Raw genomic sequence first — 20304 nt, 5'->3', positions numbered from 1 at the left:
TTGATGACCTTAAATTTGATTAAATCGTACTCTTGTGACTTGTGTTTTCGCTTGAAATGAAATACTTAGCAAACCACATCCCCAAACCCATAGATGAATTTTTTTCTGAATACCATAATTATTAATCATTCGTTTTTTGGCATGAAAATGTATCTCATAATGACATAAGTTGTTATTCCAGAAAAACAGAGCAGATTTTCTTTACCATGTGAATGTTCCGTATGAATCAATTCATTTCTCTTAATTTTCTAAAACAACTAACATTAACACTATTCATTCCCAGCAAGTCGACGCCTGATGCCATTGTACAGAAATGATCTGTTTAAACAGACGAGCACTTTGATGTTCACCAAAAACGAGATGACAAATTGTCTTCTATATAAGATCCAGCACCGTACAGTATGACAAAGATATTGTGTTTTTTGAACATTAACCAGGTAAACCACAAATCTAAAAAAATACAAGGCTACAATTTCATAATGTTAAAATAGGATGCTAAAATTACATGTACAAACAAAAAAATTTAAAATGACGTGCAAATGGAGCAGGGTTATTGCACAAGGAACAAATTAGTTTTTACTCTTATTTCACTTCAACTGTGGTAAATCTACAGCCTGAGGGTTTCAAACTCTGATCAAACCTGCTGATCAAAGATAGCCATCGGGGTTCTGTGGGACACCTATCACCTTCCCAGCCACCAGCAATGTGGTTCAGGTGCTTTTTATCCCTTATGTTGAGGTTACCATATTAAGCAATCACAGAAAAAGTTAAAACAGATTCAGTTAAAGAGGGTCATTGTTCTTGGTGTGGACAGCCCTTAACTTACATAACAATGACTTGTTTCCACCTCTGGAACGTAGTATTTTCAAACACTTACTTGCAAGAGTGCAAGTACAAATGCATCTACTGGAAAAAAACTCTTCGATGTACAGTAACGTCAACGTCAGTATCCAGTTGAAACAGAGTAAAAGTTTCTTCTTCTTCTCTAGAATTCTAATTACCTTAGTGAACAAATGGGTAATGTCACAGAAATAAAATGATGCTTATGTTTTATGTTTCTGGTTTGGGAAAGCCACCAATGTTTGGCCAACTAGTATTTGCAGTCAAATGTTACTTACTGCTCTTTTGAACACATTTTTTTTTCTGTGCATTCCTTCAGGTCCCAGAGTGTCCAGGCCCCTGCTGCCGTCGCTCCCTACCCCGCAGCCTCTCCATTGAACGCCTCTCGGAGCTGAACCAGCTCCTGGAAGGTGAGAGAGTAGGAGGAGGACACTCAGTCAGGAGGATCTCCCCCTCCTGCCTGGAGAGCGAGGAGGGGGATTCCAGTAATGGAGGAGGTAGGAGACATGGCGGGAGCACTCACAGACCTCCAGGTGAGAACGAGTGTGAGTTTTGCGACACCTCCTGCTACAGCACCTCCTGCTACAGCACGTCATGCTACAGCACGTCATGCTACAGCAACTCGGGCTACGAAGGGAGGAACCGCTTCTGCAGCCACACCCGCCTCTCCTCGGTGGACAGCAACAGACTCTCTGGCAGCACAGTGTTCTCCTCGCAGGATGAAGAAGAAGATGAGGAGAGCGCCTTTGAGTCGGTACCTGATGCCGGCCAGACCCCGGAGGGCCAGGAGGTGGGCGGGGCAGGAGGAGAGAGAAGGACAGGGAGGTGGAAGGAAGCCAGGAGAGGAGAGCATGGGGAGCCGGCTGTGGCGGGGCCCAGCGATAGGAACAGCTTCGGTGAGATAAAACATGAGTTTTCTTATTGGTTGTCTGGAGTTAACACGCATTTGATTGCAACAGTTGGACCTTCAGTTGGTCATCTGCTGTTTCTCTGTGGGTTTGATTCATTGTGGTGGCACACTGCTTACACATATTTTAATGTAATCGACGCAAAATATAAAAGTGTACATTTATAAGGAACTTGATTGGCAGACAAATTATGAAGTTAAATGACAAAACAAATAGAAAAGAGAAAATTTCCTCCATGTTTACTTGTCGTCTTGATAAATTCAGCAGTACCCTTAATAATGTGAGCCACTTTTTTTCTGTAGCTATTAAGCTACCGTCAGTTAAATTCAACACTTCCTGCACAGTTTCATATATAAAGTAAGCTAGCAGTGCAAAGGTCCCGCCCATTTTTGCTCCATACTCCAATAACAGTTGAGCAATGTGCAATATGCTATGTGCTAGCTCGTCTATGTTAGAAAAGAAAAGATTTTCACATTTTGAAGATAGTTAAAGGATTAAAGCAACATATAGTATGTACATAGTCATATCTTAAAATAGCCATTGTTAGTGAAACGCTAGCTAACTAGCTAGCTAATCTACATAAATTGTTACATCTGATAGCTGATGTGATTTACTAACTAACTAGTGATTTACGATTAGTAATGATCGTTGATTTATCCACAGTGTTTATTTGAAAATGTACCATAAGTGACAGCCACAACCAAACTTTGTTTATTTTAGAAATGTGTGGGTGCTGTCAAACTGTGTAACACAGGCAGCAGAATTCTCCATTCAATTGAATAGATAATGACATTATCTATCAGGCGAATTCACTGAGAGAAGAGGGGTGGGGGTGCATCCCTCGTGCACACAAAGGTCATTATTTAATTGAGACCTATGTTCCAAAGCCCTAAAGCCATTAACATTTAACAGATAGATGAAGCCAGAAATGTTAGGTATTCCATGTGTGAAATGAGCTGAAGGAGGTAAGGAAATACTGGCCAACATGTGATCATATATATCGAAGCTTTTGATGCTGATTTAATTTACACACAAGAAAAGAATTATGGAATGCTAGTAATATTTGTAGAGACATTCCAATAAAATCTTTGTTAGATAAAAGTAAAATCTAAAAAAATATTATGACTTATTTTTATTATATTCCTAAAGTGCCCAAGTAAGCCACTCAATTGCAGTAGAAACAACTTTGGAAATTGCTCCTACTTCTGGTTTTAGCTGTTTCATATAGCCTGCAGTCAAATGAGACTGAATGTTTTATACTGTATTTGTACATTTTACATGATGACTGTTATAGACTGTGATGGAAAAGTAGGTCACACACACACACACACACACACACACACACACACACGCAAAATGAAATTCCCCTCCTCTGAAATGTAATCAGCACATTGCCAGACTCACTGCCAGGTTTATTTTTTCAAATGGTTTTCTTTTTCCCCTCCTGTACCATCAAAACACACCAGAGCACACTCCATCTAAAGGTTTGCATGCCTCCACACTGGTGACAACCATAGCTGGAGGCAGTATGTCTTAGGGGTTGTCTGTCCATCCATTTGTCCCATTCTTGTCAACATGATGTCTCAATTTAGCACAAACGTCCACTTGGACTTAAGGATGAACTGATTTGAATTTGGTGGTCAAAGGTCACTGTGACCTTTTGACAATAAGTCAAGTCTTGATGACCATATTTCACAAGTGGTGACACTTTCGACTCAAAGGTCAACGGTCACTGTGACCTCAAAATGACCTTGACAAAGATGTTTTAGGTCATATCTTAATAATTGATGCAGTGATTACCATAACTTCGGAACAGCAGGGCAGATTGTGACCATATTTCACAGTTGGCTGGACTGGTGACTCAATGGTCAAAAGGTCACTGTGACCTCAAAATAATAATGTAATAATACATTTTTTAAAATATTTTTTAGAGTGCTTTTCAGGGGAACTCAAAGAGACCTCACATCGGTTAAAATAAATAATACATAAAAGTAGATATATATATATCTACAATACTCAACAATGAATCAAACATTCAAAGCAGTTCTGAAAAGGTGGGTTTTGATCAGTGATTTGAACGTGGACAGATCAGTACAGTCTCAAATGTGTTTGGGCAGAGTATTTCAGAGGGAGGGGGCAGCTATGGAAAATGCTCTGTTGCCCCAGGAACAATGCTTGGTCCTCAGTGGTGGAGACAGAAGGTTGGCATCAGATGAGGCCAGGCTTTGGGAAGGAGTGTGGTGGTGGAGCTGGTCTGTGAGGGAGGGGGCCTGGTTGTGGAGGGCTTTGTGAGAAATGAGAGAATGAATTGGGCGATTCCAGATTTCACACATGTTGACCGGGACAACACAATCAGTAAAAAATAAGTAGCATAGTACAGGTTTTTATCTATCCATCTCATCCATTCTGCCTTTCACTTCCTGCATCAATCAGAATATGTGAGTGAGTGAGTTTCACCTACAGCTCATAGAGAGGCTTTGCATGTAAAAATGCCAGGCATTTAGTATAGTCACACTTTGTACGTTTTCACCTTTTTAGCCAATACATCTATGATAATCCGTCATTAATCTGTTTAAAAATGCATATTCACTGAAATCATACATATACCATCAGTAAAGTAACTTCCATTTAGCTTCCAATCCAAGCATCTGTCTATCCTTCTCGGCTCTGATTGGTTGTTTACGTTCAGGCCCGGTGGATTCTTGCAAATACCATTAGGAGTACTAGGAGGAGCCAGAGGAACGTGATTTTTTCACAGATTATCTGTCTCATGTCAGGGTATAGTGAAGATATAGCAGTAATGACAAAAAGTTATTTTTATAAATGTAACCTTCTGCAGCTCTAAATTCCTCCCAAGTCTGGACACACTGAGATGTAACTGCAACTTGACTAGTTGTCAGGGGCATAGAAAAATCTGATCTAGTTCAGTATTATTGTATTCATTTCGGATATGACATTATGGATATGATTCAATTGATTACATATTTTAGATCAATACAATGTATGTTTATGGGAAACCCTTAATGTATATTTGGAGTTTTGAACCAATTATACACCATACACCAATACATAATTTTGAGTTATTTTAGTTTTTTAATAAACCCTGGAGTTTCCGTCGACCTCTGTGTTGTAACACAAACATGATGCCTTCTCAGTCATTCAATAAGTATGAAATGAAATACCATGTCGAGTTTAAGATTCCTTTTTAAATCATAAATGCAAATTATTTTGAATGTGCATGTGTGTAAGGAAAATCAGATTTGGGTCTTCCGCCTCCTTTGGTATAATGTAAACATGGTAGAGGACCAAAATGCAGCAGAGTAAACAAGGAAGTGAGGGAGTAATGCTGTGGTAAGTGCTGAGTTGTAGCTATTTAAAGATGACTGCAGAGTGAGTGTCATTGTGTAAGGCTTATTTTTAGCTGCAGCTATGCTGTAAAACAGGAGCAATTTAAAGGTATATGCTGAAGTCAGTAAACATGTATAGTCTGTCATTATCTTGTCAAAAATTACAATTTAAAAGCTTAAATAATCATAATAATCTACTGTTTGAACTGTCAACTGAAGTTTTCTTCCTGACCTCCCATTCATTCATTTAATTTAGTCTTTATAAGTTATTCATCTATCATCTCATCCAAATCCTTAATGTCAGTAAAACAAAATCACAAATTTTACAATGCAACAGGCATTAAAAATCAAATAACAAAGTAGCATACTGAAATATTGAAATATTTTACCAGCTCCGATCCGAGCACAAAATCGTCCTTTTTCTTTAAACAATTCTAAAAATTTACATTCTTTTTGACACAAAATATTTAAACTCCAAATAAGAGCCTTACTTTGGTTTCTCGCAGTACTAACATCCCACGCAGTCATATTTGATTTTGTGGAACTCCTCTGTTAGACATACCAAATCTGTTGTCTCCAATTTAAGAAAACTTTACACAGCTATAATACAGTATGTGAAGGTGGATGGTGACAGCTGGACTGACCTCAGCTGCCAATGTTTGGTATGTACAACCTGATGAAGTCCTCTTTTGAAGATGACTTACTCCTTTGATGAACAGGTGATTGTATTATGCTATTTCTACTTTGGCTAGGTGTGGAAGTTCTTGGTGATGTTATTGCACAGCCTGCAACTCTTTGCTACGAGGCAGAATAAATATTTTTTCTGAAGTTCTGTTGTAGCTGAGGTGATCTGCACTGAGGATCACTTCAGCTTTTTGGCTTAAATCATGAATATCTGTTTCTACAGTGAGCGATGATGCTTCTGCCTGTTGTGATTTTTCTTTGACAATACTTCTTGCTGTGATTACAAAGGTGTTTCTTTCTTTTTCAATGATGTATCTAGTCATGAGTAGACTCATGTCTGCTTATTTGCTCTTTCTCCTCATTAATGTGATAGCATTTTATGGATTACAGTTCATCTCCACCAGGCTGACTTCAGTTGATCAGTCCAATCTCAAAGCATGTTGTGCATCTTTCCATTAAGCATTAACACACATCTTCCCTCATCCGGCACAATAGGCATTTTAATAGCAGGAATTGCTCCAAAGAGACTGTGAGTAGCCAATGAGAGTGCATCTTATTGTGAGCTGATGTGGAGTGAGTTGAGTATTATGTCATGTTTGAGATCATTGGTTCTTGTGTCAGTTGATCGATCTGAATCCTATCACAAGACAGTACTGCAGAACTCTGGACTATGTTCAGTGCCGTTTTTGTTTTTTATTATTTGTTGTATCTGTACAGTATCTGCACATGCAACTACAGTATGGTTAAAGCTGCACTAATCAATATTTTCATATTAACAATTGCTAAAATAACTTTTTGTAATGTGGAAGATGTCACGCACAGAAAATTATGGCTAACTCTGAAGGTCCTCGGCTGGACAAAATGTGTTTGCCTCTTTCAGTTTGTTGTTCTGGTTTTACGGCTCACAACTTTACCGTTTTGTTTCGGCCTCAGTGACCACATCAACATTTATCAGGTGGACACAAACTAAATATGAAGGTCCAAATGAATGCTAATGTTGCTCTGTGTGTGCTGGATGTGTAAATAGGCTGTTCGCTAAAACGTTATAAAGAATTAATGAGGTGACATTTGTGGTCTGCCGGCCACCAAGGGGCCAAAATAAATCAACTTGAGCTGCTTTAAAGGTGCAGTGTGTCAGATTTAGGGACATGTAGCGGTGTAGTTGCAGATTGCAACTCCCTCGCCTCACCCTCCCTTTCCAAGTATAAGCGGCTCATTCTAAGGTAACGAAAACACAACAATTCTTATTTTCAGGTGATTATAAACTGATAACTAATCAATTTCTGCCAATAGATCCGCCTAAATGTTGCACACTGGACATTTGAGGTTAGCTAATTGTTTTGGATATACCTCATAAACTATGGGTAAGGTTAGCAAACTAAAATACTTTAGGGAAAAGGTTAAGGAAATGTGGTTATGGTTTAAAAATGCAAATGTTAACTGTGTGATGCAACATCCACAAACTCTATAAATTATCATATATGATACATCTGATGTGTTACACACCCAACCACCACCCCAACCTCCACACTTTTACTTGTGACCTCCCTAAAGGGCACACTGGGAACTGTTGGGTCTCTGTAAATAATGTTATAAGGAGTTCGGTCTAGACCTGCTCTATTTGAAAAGTGTCCTGAGATAATTTCTGTTATGAATTGGCGCTATACAAATAAAATTGAATTGAATTGAATTGAATCACTCCCTGCATTGGGAAATCATGTGCTGCAAAACTGCCCAATATGACCATAATTTGCCTGGGATGCTAGGCTGGAATTTACACGGTTAAGTGCAACAAAATATGGAGTTTCTACACACCAAGTGTGCTACATTCAGTTCTTTCCTCGTCTGACAGGTGGTATAGAGTATCCCCAGCCTTTTAGTAATTTATACCGTACTGTGTCTCTGGTGTCCTGTAGGCTCAGACTTCTCCCCTCCTGCTGGCCATCTTCCAGTCCTGCGACCCAGCCATGACCTAAACCATTTTCCTGCTGCCACTGACCAAGCCTTACCTCCAAGTAAGAAGCAACACCTCCCAGTCTTACTCTGGAGTCACATCCCTACACATTGGTTTGCTGTGCAAGTATAGCTAGTTTCTGTGTGTGTGTTTCAATGCATGCTACCAAGTATGTTTGCTTTGCAAACATATCCCATCTCCTCTGTGTTTTCCCTCATCATCTCATCCTCCCTCCCCGCACACCTCTGTAGATGTACAGCTTTATAATGCTATGTGCCGCTTGGTTCGTGGTCGGATCTGCACTCAGTATTGGATGCTTGGATGGCTCGCTGGTCTTCGCAGATTCAGAGCAGGAAAGTCAGCTGCCAGAAGGCCCAAACTCCACTTAGCTGTTACATCATCCAGCGTCCAACTGAGAGCACCTAATCAGTGTGCTGTTTCCCTTACACGCAACATTTTTCAATACATGCTTTGGGATAATAAGGTGCAGTCTGTTTTCTGCTTAAGATTATACAGCAGCAATTTATAACCCTTAAGAATATACCTATCAACACCTCTTTTCTAGTTTAGGGGCAGTAGGTGTTGGAACTATTTCTTGCACAGTGATTTTTCAGATTTTTTACTCATTAAAGAAATGGTTAATTAATGAGCTTCAGAGGTGTTGATAGGAGGATATTTAAACCTTAGACAAAGCCAGGCTAGAATTTTCCGTTGCTTCAAGTCTTTATGCTAAGACTAATGGCCTATATAGATCCTCTTAGCTTATATTAATCTTATTTTAAACATGTGTTTGCATCGCAACCAACGGAACAAACAGATGCAGGATACGCAAGGCATGCCTACCCTCCATGGCCTGTAGGCTGTGTGCATCCTCAGAAATGAAGTCTTGTGTTGAAAAGTTTGAGGCAGTATATGAGGATGTGAAGAAAGGTAAGCAACAGGAAAGTTGAAATAGAAACTGATAGAGTTGTTTGCTGCTGCTTTTTCCGCCACAGTCTCATCATGAATAATACTGTATACTGACATTCTTGAATGTCGCCATGTTTATGCAAAATCAGAAGTTGTCAAGGGAGATATTCCACTGTTGGCCCGAGATGAATCAGTCCGGATGTGCTCCCTAGATCAGAGTTTTTCAGACTGTGAGGCACTTCTCTCCAGGGGGGCGCGGGAGAGATGCAGGGGGGTTGTGCACGGAGGGACCAACACAGTCAGCTCACAGCTCATGGAGGCAATTAAGGTACTTTAACATGCTTAGTGCCGGATTGCCACACTTTGCCTAAGAATTCACATTTCTTCTTAGAGTCATAACTCAGTCTGTCTCAGTCTAAACATACAGACTTAATACACACGTTTAGATTTAGTGTTACACTTTATTACTTAATTAATAAAATTAATTTCTGATGTTCGTTGTAAGTAAATGTCTATAAGACGATCCAGAACTTTCCTGTGAATGATAATGTTCTTCTGATATAGCATACTTTTGGTATTTTGCTATATTTTGGACAGTAGACAGAGACAGAGAGAGGATAACTTGTAGCAAAGGTAGCTAGATTTGAACCCAGGCTGCTGCAAGAAGAAGTCAGCCTTGATACGTGGTGAGTACCTAGTTAGCTAACATACCAGGTGAGCTACAGGGCCACAAACATTTAACATCCCTTTAATGGTGCCAGTTTGCCAAAATGTAAACAAACAAAAACTTCCTCAGGTTGTAGCCCAAAGTGTAACTTGCTGAATCCACAGCATCATTAAACTTCCTGTGTACATCCCCCAAAACATTATGGGAACTGAAGTTTCAAAACTGAGAGCACGATTCTGGCAGCTGACCCCAAATAGAAGTAAGACGAAGAATAATAATAGGACTGACAAAAATCAATTAATATATATAATATTACATTACTAATGTTGTCGGTGTTGGGGGTTTTCAACTAATATCACTGGACAGCCCTGACATTGCTCTTGATAGGTATAGAGAAGTTGTCAGAGCCCAAAGGGATGAATTCAAAATAACTATTTGGTCAGACCAGCACTCATCCAAAGGTAAACAGTGTAAAATGATAGGAAATAGACATTTTAGAAGCTGGAACCAGAAAATGTTTAGTATGTTTACTTGAGAAATTGCTTAAACACTATTATTTCTTCTTTTAATGCACAAGTCAGAAATGCCACAGCCTTTGTTGATAGCACTAATCATCATAATAACCAGACATTGTTCATTCAAGTTCATTCCTCCTTGACTTTAAGTATGTGAAGGTCAATGGCAGTACAATTTAGTCAAGCACTTTCTTAACTCCCTAAATATGGTCAGGACTGGCACGCTGTGTGTGTGTGTGTGTGTGTGTGTGTGTGTGTGTGTGTGTGTGTGTGTGTGTGTGTGTGTGTGTGTGTGTGTGTGTGTGTGTGTAAGGCAGAGCAGTCATGACAACCAATAGAGGGTTGTTGTTTTTTTTCTGTCTTGAGGGGGCGGTCTTCATCTTCCTCCTCCTCCTTCAGCAGTTAGTCAAAGCTGGGGAAAACTGCTACGGTCCTCGTTTCACACATTCACACTGTGGGTGTTTATGAACCAAATTAAGTCCTAATTGTGGCATATCAGATAGTCACAACAACAACAACTTTGATTTAAATTCCAACCTGCCTCTGTTTCTGCCCAAACCACTCAGGCAACAAACATGAACCCAAATGACAGAAATAAGCTTTGCTTAGCTTTGAGCAAAAACTTGTGTAAGTCTTGACCTACATGATCCTTCATCAGTTAAATAATGTTCATGCAATCCCTAAGAATATTTTAGTAAATTAGTGTATTGGAACTAAAGATAGAATAAGGCAGGTCATAAGACTGCTATCCAGAAAAATAAAACACCTATTATAGGAACTACTTTAATCAAGTTTGAAAGGTTGAAATATTCTTTGTTTTGCAACAAATATTTCCCCTTGTTTTATTTCTAGAATAACAGTGGGTCAGATGCCTGTGTAACAGACGCCACAAGTGGCATTAAACCCACATAGAACTATCACCAGTTCCACACTTCCATCAGCTCTACGCATATTTTAGCATCTTCCAGCTTATTGTTTAGATTTTATGGTTCACACAAATTTCCAGTGTAGCAGCAGGCCACTGCTTTCAGTAAAACAAATCTTTGATTGATCTGACTGTACCTGCTCCTGACCTGGGCAACACTGGTTGGCAACTAGCTGGTAAACATAGTGGAGCTTTTAGCATCTTGAGAGTGAGATATTTTTCTCAGGGGTTGGTGGAGATCGATCAGAGAGTAAATATCGGATATTGATATCATTACTGATATCATCAGGTGACACTAATGAATGCTTATCTGGTGCTGTGTCAGTTGGATGCAAAAACATTATTTTAACTTTATGGGCTGATATTATGTCAGTGTTTTTACAGCTTGTTCTCCTGCCCCCATATGGCCAAAATAAGTAAATTCATACTGCCCCTAAGGTCCAGTGTGTAATATTTAGGAGGATCTATTGTAATGAAATGGAATGGAATATAATATTAGTAAGTATGTTATCATTTGTCCTTGTGATTTTGTTAGAATTAGACATTTTCCAATACACAGGGAGCGTGTCCTCTTCTACAGAGTCCTCAGTAGCCCAGAGCGGACAAATCAAACACTGGCTGTACCGTTAGTTATACACGCTTTGATGTGGAGGATGAGGCGAGGGGTATTCAGTTTGTTGTAATCTGCAATTGCAATGCCAGGTAGCACAAAGGTTAGGTAATTGTTGTCTACTGGATGTTGCCAACAAGTCTGTGAGGTGATAACAAGTCAGTGTTTACATTTTCTTCCTGTGATCCAAGATGGATTTACTTGATTTTGACACATTTTCTTTAAGAGGATGTTGTTTTATAGTAGAATTGGTCTTAATTCGATGTATTCCCAGAGTGCATTTAAGATTTTGATTGATTTTCAATCAAGAGAGAGATTAAGTTTATATTTTCATATCATTTGGTCCATAGGCTTGGATCCTACCAATAATCGGCTTGTCAGAATAAACCCGAAAGTCCTGATGATTTTCAAGGCAGCCATCAGAGCTTGCATGAAGGGATTAGTCATCCACTCACTTTTGGTGTTATAATGTACAGCATCGAAGTAGTAGGAAAATGCCCTTTTTGTAGATAAAAATAATGCAATGTGTCTTATTGTGTGTACAGTTAAAATCAATTGTTAGATTGATCGAGAAATTAAGATTTATTTTAAGCCAACAGAAAAAGGGCCTCAAAAAGCAGAAGGCAGCATGAATATTGGTTGATAACAAGAGCAAATAACACTTTAGCCAGTACCAACCAGTACAAATCCATTCTTGAGCTTCATCCAGCTAATTGAAATGTGATCGACACACACTTTCTTCAACAGTGGACTAGCTAACATAACGTAACTTAACATAACATGACATAACTTTGTCTAAATCTCCGACCCCAACCCTCTGTTGCCACAGACTGGGAAGCTCGTATTGACAGCCACGGCAGAGTCTTCTATGTGGACCATGTCAACCGGACCACAACCTGGCAGAGGCCGAGCCACAGCGGGAAGTGTAACCACGGGATCCCCCGCTCAGGATCCACCCAGCAGATGGAACAACTCAACAGGAGGTCAGACTGGGAAAACTACTAAAGCCAAGAACGGCAGTGCTGCACTCGTCTGTGAAGTTGCAGCCAGCCTAGATCTTGATTGAAGTACATTGTGATGTGTTGATCAATAAGGGGCTTCAGTTGTAAATAAGGGAGTCCCAGAACCCAGAGACTGTTCCAGCGGGACAGGGGGTCATAAATACTTTCTCATGTCTAGTTACAGCGGATGATTTATTGTTACAGGGATTGTTTCTGACATCATATGATGGATTTAACTTTTCAGATTCAAATGCACAATATCCTTTACTATACAAAGAAACACACCTCAATACCAAATTCATTTTGGTATTTGGTATTCAGGTGTGTTTCTTAAGTCTTTATCATTCAGTGTACATCTGTATATTGGTTTTGGTTGAGTTTTTGTCAACCAAATAATCATTTTGAACTAAAAAGTGCTGAAACAAGGCAATAGAGAAAGGAGGACTATGAGGGAGCGGAGGCATACTCTCAGTCAGTACAGTATTGGAAGCTGTGTACAGGTCCTACACTTTTCAAATGGAGCAGGTCTAGACCGTACTCCTTATAGCATTATTTATGTATCGTGGAGTTAGGCTGACATCTGGTGACTGTAAAGGAACTCAAACCAGTGCAGATTAAAAAAATAAGCAGCATTATAAAAAAACAAACTGACTACATCTTGAAAACAATGAAATTTTCCTACAGGTACCAGAACATCCAGAGGACCATGGCCACAGAGGAGGATGGTGGGAGTCAGAGGTTAGAGCGGAGCGGCAGTACAGAGACTGATTCGGATGCTCCACAGACAGGTGCAGCGCTCAGCCTCCTCCACAGTTTAGAGTGATCTCTTCAGAGATCATGTGTGATCTGTGTTTTTCTGGATCGTGTTCATGCTCATTTGTGGGACTATTGACTTGTTTTCACCGTCCTCAGTCATAAGTACTGCTTCTATTTTGTATCATTGTCATTTGCAATGGTTTATATTTTTACTTTACTTTATATTTTTACTTTATAGCACTTTATCTCACTGTAATCTCATTTATGATATGAATTAACTTATTCATTAATCGTAAATAATACCTCACTCAAAACCTACTTCAGTAAACTGCTTAAAAATACTACACAGAAAAAGTGAGTCGCTGTCTGTCTGCAGGCCCCGCCTCCCCTGTCAATCACCAGAAGATCAGCCATCTCCTCCAATCACCTGCTGTCAAGTTCATCACACACCCAGAATTCTTCACAGTGTTGCACAGTAACTATGTGAGTACACACACAAAAAAAAAAAAAACACACACACACACACACACAGCTTTGCCTATATACAGTACATTGTGCTAAATTAGAGCTTTATAGTTCTTAAACTTTACACCTTCCTATAAAGAACCAGTGTAAAGCTGATCATTTCTTCAACAAACTGTGTACTTTATTGGATTGCAATCATCATACTGGAGGTCAATGTCAGATGTCCCACTTTAGCCATATGGCTGCTTTTACGTGTTTTAGTTGACTATAAATAACAATAAACACTATATTACAGGGGAATATATATTCTTTCTCTGTCCATAGAGCTCCATTGTTTCCCAAAAACAATTAAAAACACATCAAGGAGCCACACTGTTGCCCTGGGTGACATGTTCCAGTTCATTACCATGAATACACACAAACACTGTCGTGTATTTTGACTCAATGCCACATACACCGTCTTGCCTAATCCACTGCTGAAAATAGTCCCAAAGAAATGCACTATTTCCTCCTGTTTGAGTAATGTAAAAAACTAAAGTGGCCAGCTGTTTTAGGAAATTACTCAGCCTTTTAAATAAAATGAATCAATAGGTTTGTGAGTTGTTTTTAAAGATTTATGTCTTCAGTATAAATGAACAGGCTTGGAGCTGAGAGCTTCAGACACAGTAGAGAGAATAATGTAGAATATTCATATAAATTTAGAAACTTCTGTGAAATATTTATGTTACAACATGCTAATTTATGTTACACTGTTAGGTTACAACAATACAAGTTATCATGATATTACAAGATAAGTGTCTTGTTATAAAGGGAATACTTTTACTACGGTACTAGTATTGTGAAAATATCTTATTATAACATGGGAAAAAAACTGTGTCTCCAGGCCGCCTACCGGATGTTCACCAGCAGCAGCTGCGTGAAACACATGATCCTGAAGGTGCGTCGCGATGCCAGGAACTTTGAGCGCTACCAACATAACCGGGACCTGGTGGTTTTCCTCAACAAGTTTGCAGACACTCAGCTGGAGCTGCCACGAGGCTGGGAGATCAAGACTGACCCCCAGGGCAAGGTAGGCTTCATAATGTAGAAGGACCCTTTAATGAGGGGATGGATGTCCATACTTTACAGTCACAACTGTTTCATACTTGGAAATGCTAGCAAAGCTAAATGAACAAAGCACTGGAAGTCATTCAGATGTTTTATTATGTTGTTTTAAGCAGTGTGAATGAACCTTACAGAAGGTCAGAGTCATGTGCAGCTGAAGTTACATACTGTGTTCAAAGGCCAGAATATGAAACCAGCAAATGCACATTCAGCATTAAAAAGCAATTCTTTTGTTTAATTTGAACTTTTACAAACACAAAATAGATATAAAACAAGATATGGTGCCTCATACAAGTGAACTGTAGAGGTTGCTGCACCAGAATACACCAGTAGAATCATTCAGTCAAAACCTCCCAGTAAATTGACATCCACGATGAAGATGATGATCTGGAGATTAGACTATTAATTTTGCATTAACTCTGCTTTAGTTATATTTTTGATTTTAGTGATTTGGTTTCATATTTAAGCTCCAAAATCATTCAGCTTAAGGCATTATGATTCTTAAGTGAAAGTTTTTTTTGTTTTTTTTTTGGAAAGAGCCAAGTCTAATCATGACCGGACCACTTGTCAGTTTTGTTTAGACCTCAGAGAATTCAAAGTACAGGGAAAGTGATGTCACAATGTCACAAATTCTCTTGAACCACTCCTACGTGCCACATGAGAACACATCTGCTTGTACCAGCAGTTCTTGCATAAGGCCCATTGTGTACACTTAAAGTTTCAGTTAAAAAAAAGAATATATTGAGAGGAAACAGAAAGCACGGCTATTACAGAAGGAAGGAGGATACATAGTTCATTTATGATTCAACAATCTGCCTGTCATGTTATAAATTCGGGTTGAGTATAGTTTTGAGGAAATTAAGATGTGTGTGAATTGATTTGCAGATGTATTTATGGAGGGAAATTGAGAATGGAGTATATAATGCAGAAATAATGAAGAAAAATGGCTAATAATAATAAAATGAATACAAATTATATTAAAATGTTTTATTTCGACAAATGTGTTCTAATGTGGAGGAACATTTAAAATCTCTCTATGTTTTCTGTTTCTCAGTCTTTCTTTGTGGACCACAACAGTCGAGCCACCACCTTCATTGACCCTCGCATTCCTCTGCAGAACGGCCGGCTGCCCGGCCACCTTGCCCACAGGCAACATCTGCAGAGACTACGCAGCTACAGCGCTGGGGAGGTACTCACACACACCTGTGCTATCAATACAGATTTATTAGTAGCATAAAAAGCAGCACATTTAATGTAGTTGGAGATGCTCTCCGTGCACTTGTATGGTACTCAGCCACAAGCCCATTGGTTCCTCCTGAAGACATAAATCCAATTAAACAGCTCACTAATATATAGTTCTATTTTTAGTTTCAGTTATTTCCTAAAACGGCTGGGCACTGTAGTTCTTATTAAACATTACTAAAATAGGAGGAAATAGTGCATTTGTTTGGTACTATTTACTATTGATCCACATCTGATGCTTTGGACTATTTCTGGCTGCAGTACTATGTATGTGGGAATGAGTCAAAATTAACAAAAGGTTCAGCTTGAATGCTAATGTGCAGTGACACCCGCAATGCTAGATAATGTGCACATTCAACACCAACTCTTCAAACACTGCTTCAAAATCTGAAAATATTAGGTAGCCCTCTCGCATCATTTCTGAATGTGCAGGGCTCCGCAAGTTATCAATAATAAAACTGCAGTGTCTGGTTACTTTCAAAATAAAGCTTTTGTAATTAACAACTGACCAAGCGGCTGTATTCCGCGATTTGGGAGTGAGACATTGTTGGCACTTCCGATGCATTTACTTTATACTGAAGGCTAGGTGACTGTGTCCTGCTAATATCCTAATATCAGATTCATTAGAGTGGAAATGATCAGTAGTAAATAGCTGTCCGAAGATAAACTAAACAATGGCCCGGGGAGTTCCATTTGATCCCTTATCAACATTAAACCGCAGCAGTGACTGTGGCACACAGCTCACAGAGGCAATCTAGGTACTTAAGCTAAATATTTTTCAATCAGTGTGACTTATATTTCCCAAGGATATCATTGTTTTCTGACTCCCATTGTAAATAAACCTCCATGAATCCACGTAGAAAAAGAAAAGATAATATTCACATTTGCAAAGCTGAAAACAGACAATTTGGAATTTTTTTCTTAAAGAAACACTCAAAACAATTGATTAATTTAATAGTTGACAACTAATCATTTAATAGTCATCAGGTTTTACATTTTCTTCAGTGACAAATTAACTTACTACTAAAATACTTTTAATGGTGCCAGTTTGCCAAAAGAAAAATCTGCTCAAAAATGGGGCTACCAGGGTAGCCCACAGCATGACTCACTGAATCCATTATACTTTCTGTCTACATGCTTCAAAGCATTATGGGGGGAAGGCAACTAGGAGTGTGGTGTCAGTGAGTTTACATGAACTGCTGTCTTTCTGTGAAAACTGTCCTGTTGGTGTTTGTCCCCAGGCGTCTGATGTGTCCAGGAGTCGTGGAGCCTCTCTGATGGCCCGGCCTGGAAACAGCCTGGTAGCCGCCATACGAAGCCAGCATCACGCTGCTGACTCACAACAGCTGACCGCCCCGTGTAGGCACTCTCAGAACATCTCATCATTGATTGGATGCCACAGTCAACCTAATACATTGTTTGAAGTCTTACTCTGGCTGTGTTCATATCTGACTGCTCCTGTCTCTCTCTCACTAGCTTACAATGACAAGATAGTGGCGTTCCTTCGACAGCCCAACATATTTGACATGTTGCAGGAGCGACAGCCCAGCCTAAGCAGGAACCACGCACTGAGGTACGCTTTGATTCAGAAATATTGAAGTTTTCTTTGATTTTTAGCACCGCTGTGCATATATACTGTATTTTGTAAGGCACCCCAGTCCACAATGCATATCTGAAGCTAATGTGATGCTTCAGCAGTCTGATTTAGACCACTGAAATGGATGTTTAAGAATTTTTTCTACCTAATTCCATCTTTGTGTTTGCTGGTGCTGTGTTCTAAAAGTGCTATATACATTATCACTGCTCTTCAATTCTGTTTACAATTTGAAATCAAATCATTATATGATTGATTGATAAACTGATAAGGGCTTTGTCTTGTCGACTGTCCAGGGAGAAAATCCACTACATTCGGACCGAAGGGACTCAGGGGGTGGAGAAGCTGTCGTGTGACGCAGACCTAGTCATCCTGTTAAGGTAAAGAACACCCTAAACCCAGCAGCAGGGAAGTCTCAGATTACTGAATTCACAAAATTAAACTAACTGTCCACGTGGTGCCGAGAAATAATGTCTTCTATGCTTTTCCGTGTCCTTTGTAGTTTATATGAAGAGGAAATCATGTCGTATGTCCCGCCCCACCCCATCCACCCCGGCTTCAGCTTCTCTCCCCGCTGCTCCCCCGCCTCCTCACCACAGAACTCTCCTGGTAGGTCCTCCAGCTGCCCCATCACAAATATTTGGAGTTCTGTGTGTGAAAGGAAAAGATGAAACACTCCTGAGCTTGTTAATAATGTAATAATCGTTGTTCTAGCAGAAAGGTGACGGCTGTCAAGCTCACATTTGTAATTTTCTTCAAATATTCTTCCTACAGACAATTAGTCAGAACATACTTTACAACAGGGAACGGTCTCTTTCGCACAACACAGAAAACAAAGTAAAGAGATGTATTGCATTTCATCGTTTACCAGTAGAGGGCAGCCTAGACTTACCAACAATAAATACAAAGCACTGTTATTTGTTAGAGGTACAGGGATCTTCCTTCAGATGGGAACACGTTGTGAATGCCAAAATGGAAAAAAATATGGAAAATCCAATCAGTGCCTGGGGGCAGAACCTGACATGAGCTGGTGGCAGCCATGACAGACAGCCTTTCACATTAAAACGAGCCCTGAGAAGGATCTTCTTGGCAAGAAAATGTTGGTTTTAATACAGCATGAAAAATTCATGTCGTAGTGAAAAACTAGCCAAATAATTGTGAAACAGGTATTTAATTGCATTTTAAGAAAACTGGGACAGAAAAACTAAACTGTAGTAGGATGGCACATAGAAATGTATTAAGCTTTTTGCCCCTGTGTGTGTGTTACCTGCCTGTCAGAGGCCATGTAGTAGTCACATATGCAAGTGAAGTGGACACAGTCTGGTGTCCTACACAGTAATCTAGCAAGCTATCTGAAGCACTCTGTGGATTCTATTAGATACACACACAGGCACACACACACACACACACACACACACACACACACACACACACATAATGATTATCAGTGCTGTTTGACAGAGCCTGCTGTGCTATGTTAGGGTGCACTAATGTTATCTTAATGAGCAACAGTAGACCTCAAGCAGGCCACAAGCGTGTGTGTGTGTGTGTGTGTGTGTATGTGTATTGGGGTATGCACTGTTATTGATGGGAGGTTCTATAAAGAGAAACTGGGTCACAGCAGGGAAGCCTGGCTTATAATTGTGTTTCATTCATTAGCTGTGCTTTTTTCTTTGTGAAAACCTGAACTGGAAAAACAGAGTGAGAAATGTTGTGAACTCATCCGAACTGCTGCTAAAGAAAGAGCCTTCAATGGTCAATTGACACTTCCTCCCCAAGTCCTGCCCCTTTTTGCTCTGTGCTCAAATAACAGTTGAGCAAGCTTCAGTCAGAACCTCTGTCAACTTTCTCCTTTCCTATGGCCACATCTTAAGATAGCTAATGTTAGCAAAACGCTTGCTAACTAGCTAGCTAATTTACATCAATTGTTAGTTAGCTGACATTTTGCTAACGTTAGCTAAGCTAAGCTATCACTATATATTTGTCACTTTTATTTTTTAACCATCTTCAAAATATGGTTGTCTTTTGTGCCTAACACATGGCATATCTAAGCACAGGAAGTGACTTTACAAATCCTATGTATGACCCTGCCCTCCTCGGCCTCTGATTGGCTTAGCCTGACGATGATGTCTTAGCCTTGCTGTCTTGCCACTGATGTACCAGGCAGTTGCGAAGGAGCTAGCTAACACAGTCTACCAGGGGAGATGATAGAGTGAGAACTCTTGGTTGTTGTATTCATCAAGGCTTGGCATTAAATTGTAGCAGGTCCTTAACTGTGATTGTAACACTCAGATTGTAACAGACATTTGAGCTGCAGAGTGAACAGTGTGTACAGTGGTAACAGAAAGAGTCATTTATGAACCTGCTCAGCTTTTAAACCAAGGCTGGATTGGATAGTGTCCGGCAGTGCAATTAACAGTGACATATCAGGTCTTTTCTGGGCTAAAGGTACACATGTACAAGCTAGCTTAATGAGGTCAGCATTTCGTCTCTCAGTGACCCAGTTAACCATGTCAGAGTGCCAGTATAAACAACAGCAGGGCCCCGGAACTGCTGAACCAATATGGGATGGGTCCGCTATTATATGATTTTATTTGCACCTTTGCTTTTCCTGCTATGACATGACAAAATATCTGCCATTAAAAAAAGTCCGTTCATTCTGATTGTCATATATCAGGCTACTACTAGACTTCTATTTTACTGCATTTCTGAGTGTGGTATATTGAAATCTTGTCTATTTATCATCACTCAGTTTACTCATCAGTCATACCTTACATTTGTTC

At 39.6% G+C, this 20304-nt stretch overlaps 1 protein-coding gene across 4 annotated transcripts in view; it reads left to right on the top strand.

Annotated features, from left to right (window-relative positions):
- Window positions 1–20304, top strand: part of LOC127369146 (E3 ubiquitin-protein ligase HECW1) — an 86105-nt gene that overhangs the window by 50007 nt on the left and 15794 nt on the right. For 2 of the 4 annotated variants that reach the window (XM_051410216.1, XM_051410217.1), the window contains 11 exons: window positions 1160–1736; window positions 7696–7794; window positions 12189–12342; window positions 13045–13148; window positions 13493–13599; window positions 14465–14650; window positions 15740–15874; window positions 17169–17286; window positions 17404–17500; window positions 17818–17901; window positions 18024–18130. In XM_051410216.1, the coding sequence (XP_051266176.1) occupies window positions 1160–1736; window positions 7696–7794; window positions 12189–12342; window positions 13045–13148; window positions 13493–13599; window positions 14465–14650; window positions 15740–15874; window positions 17169–17286; window positions 17404–17500; window positions 17818–17901; window positions 18024–18130 (1768 nt within the window). The remainder of the gene's footprint in view (window positions 1–1159; window positions 1737–7695; window positions 7795–12188; window positions 12343–13044; window positions 13149–13492; window positions 13600–14464; window positions 14651–15739; window positions 15875–17168; window positions 17287–17403; window positions 17501–17817; window positions 17902–18023; window positions 18131–20304) is intronic. The other 2 variants (XM_051410218.1, XM_051410219.1) reach the window with 1 other exon arrangement.

This window comes from Dicentrarchus labrax, unplaced genomic scaffold, assembly GCF_905237075.1.
Source record: "Dicentrarchus labrax unplaced genomic scaffold, dlabrax2021, whole genome shotgun sequence".
Taxonomy (NCBI): domain Eukaryota; kingdom Metazoa; phylum Chordata; class Actinopteri; family Moronidae; genus Dicentrarchus; species Dicentrarchus labrax.
This window is presented reverse-complemented; position numbering and strand designations above follow the sequence as displayed.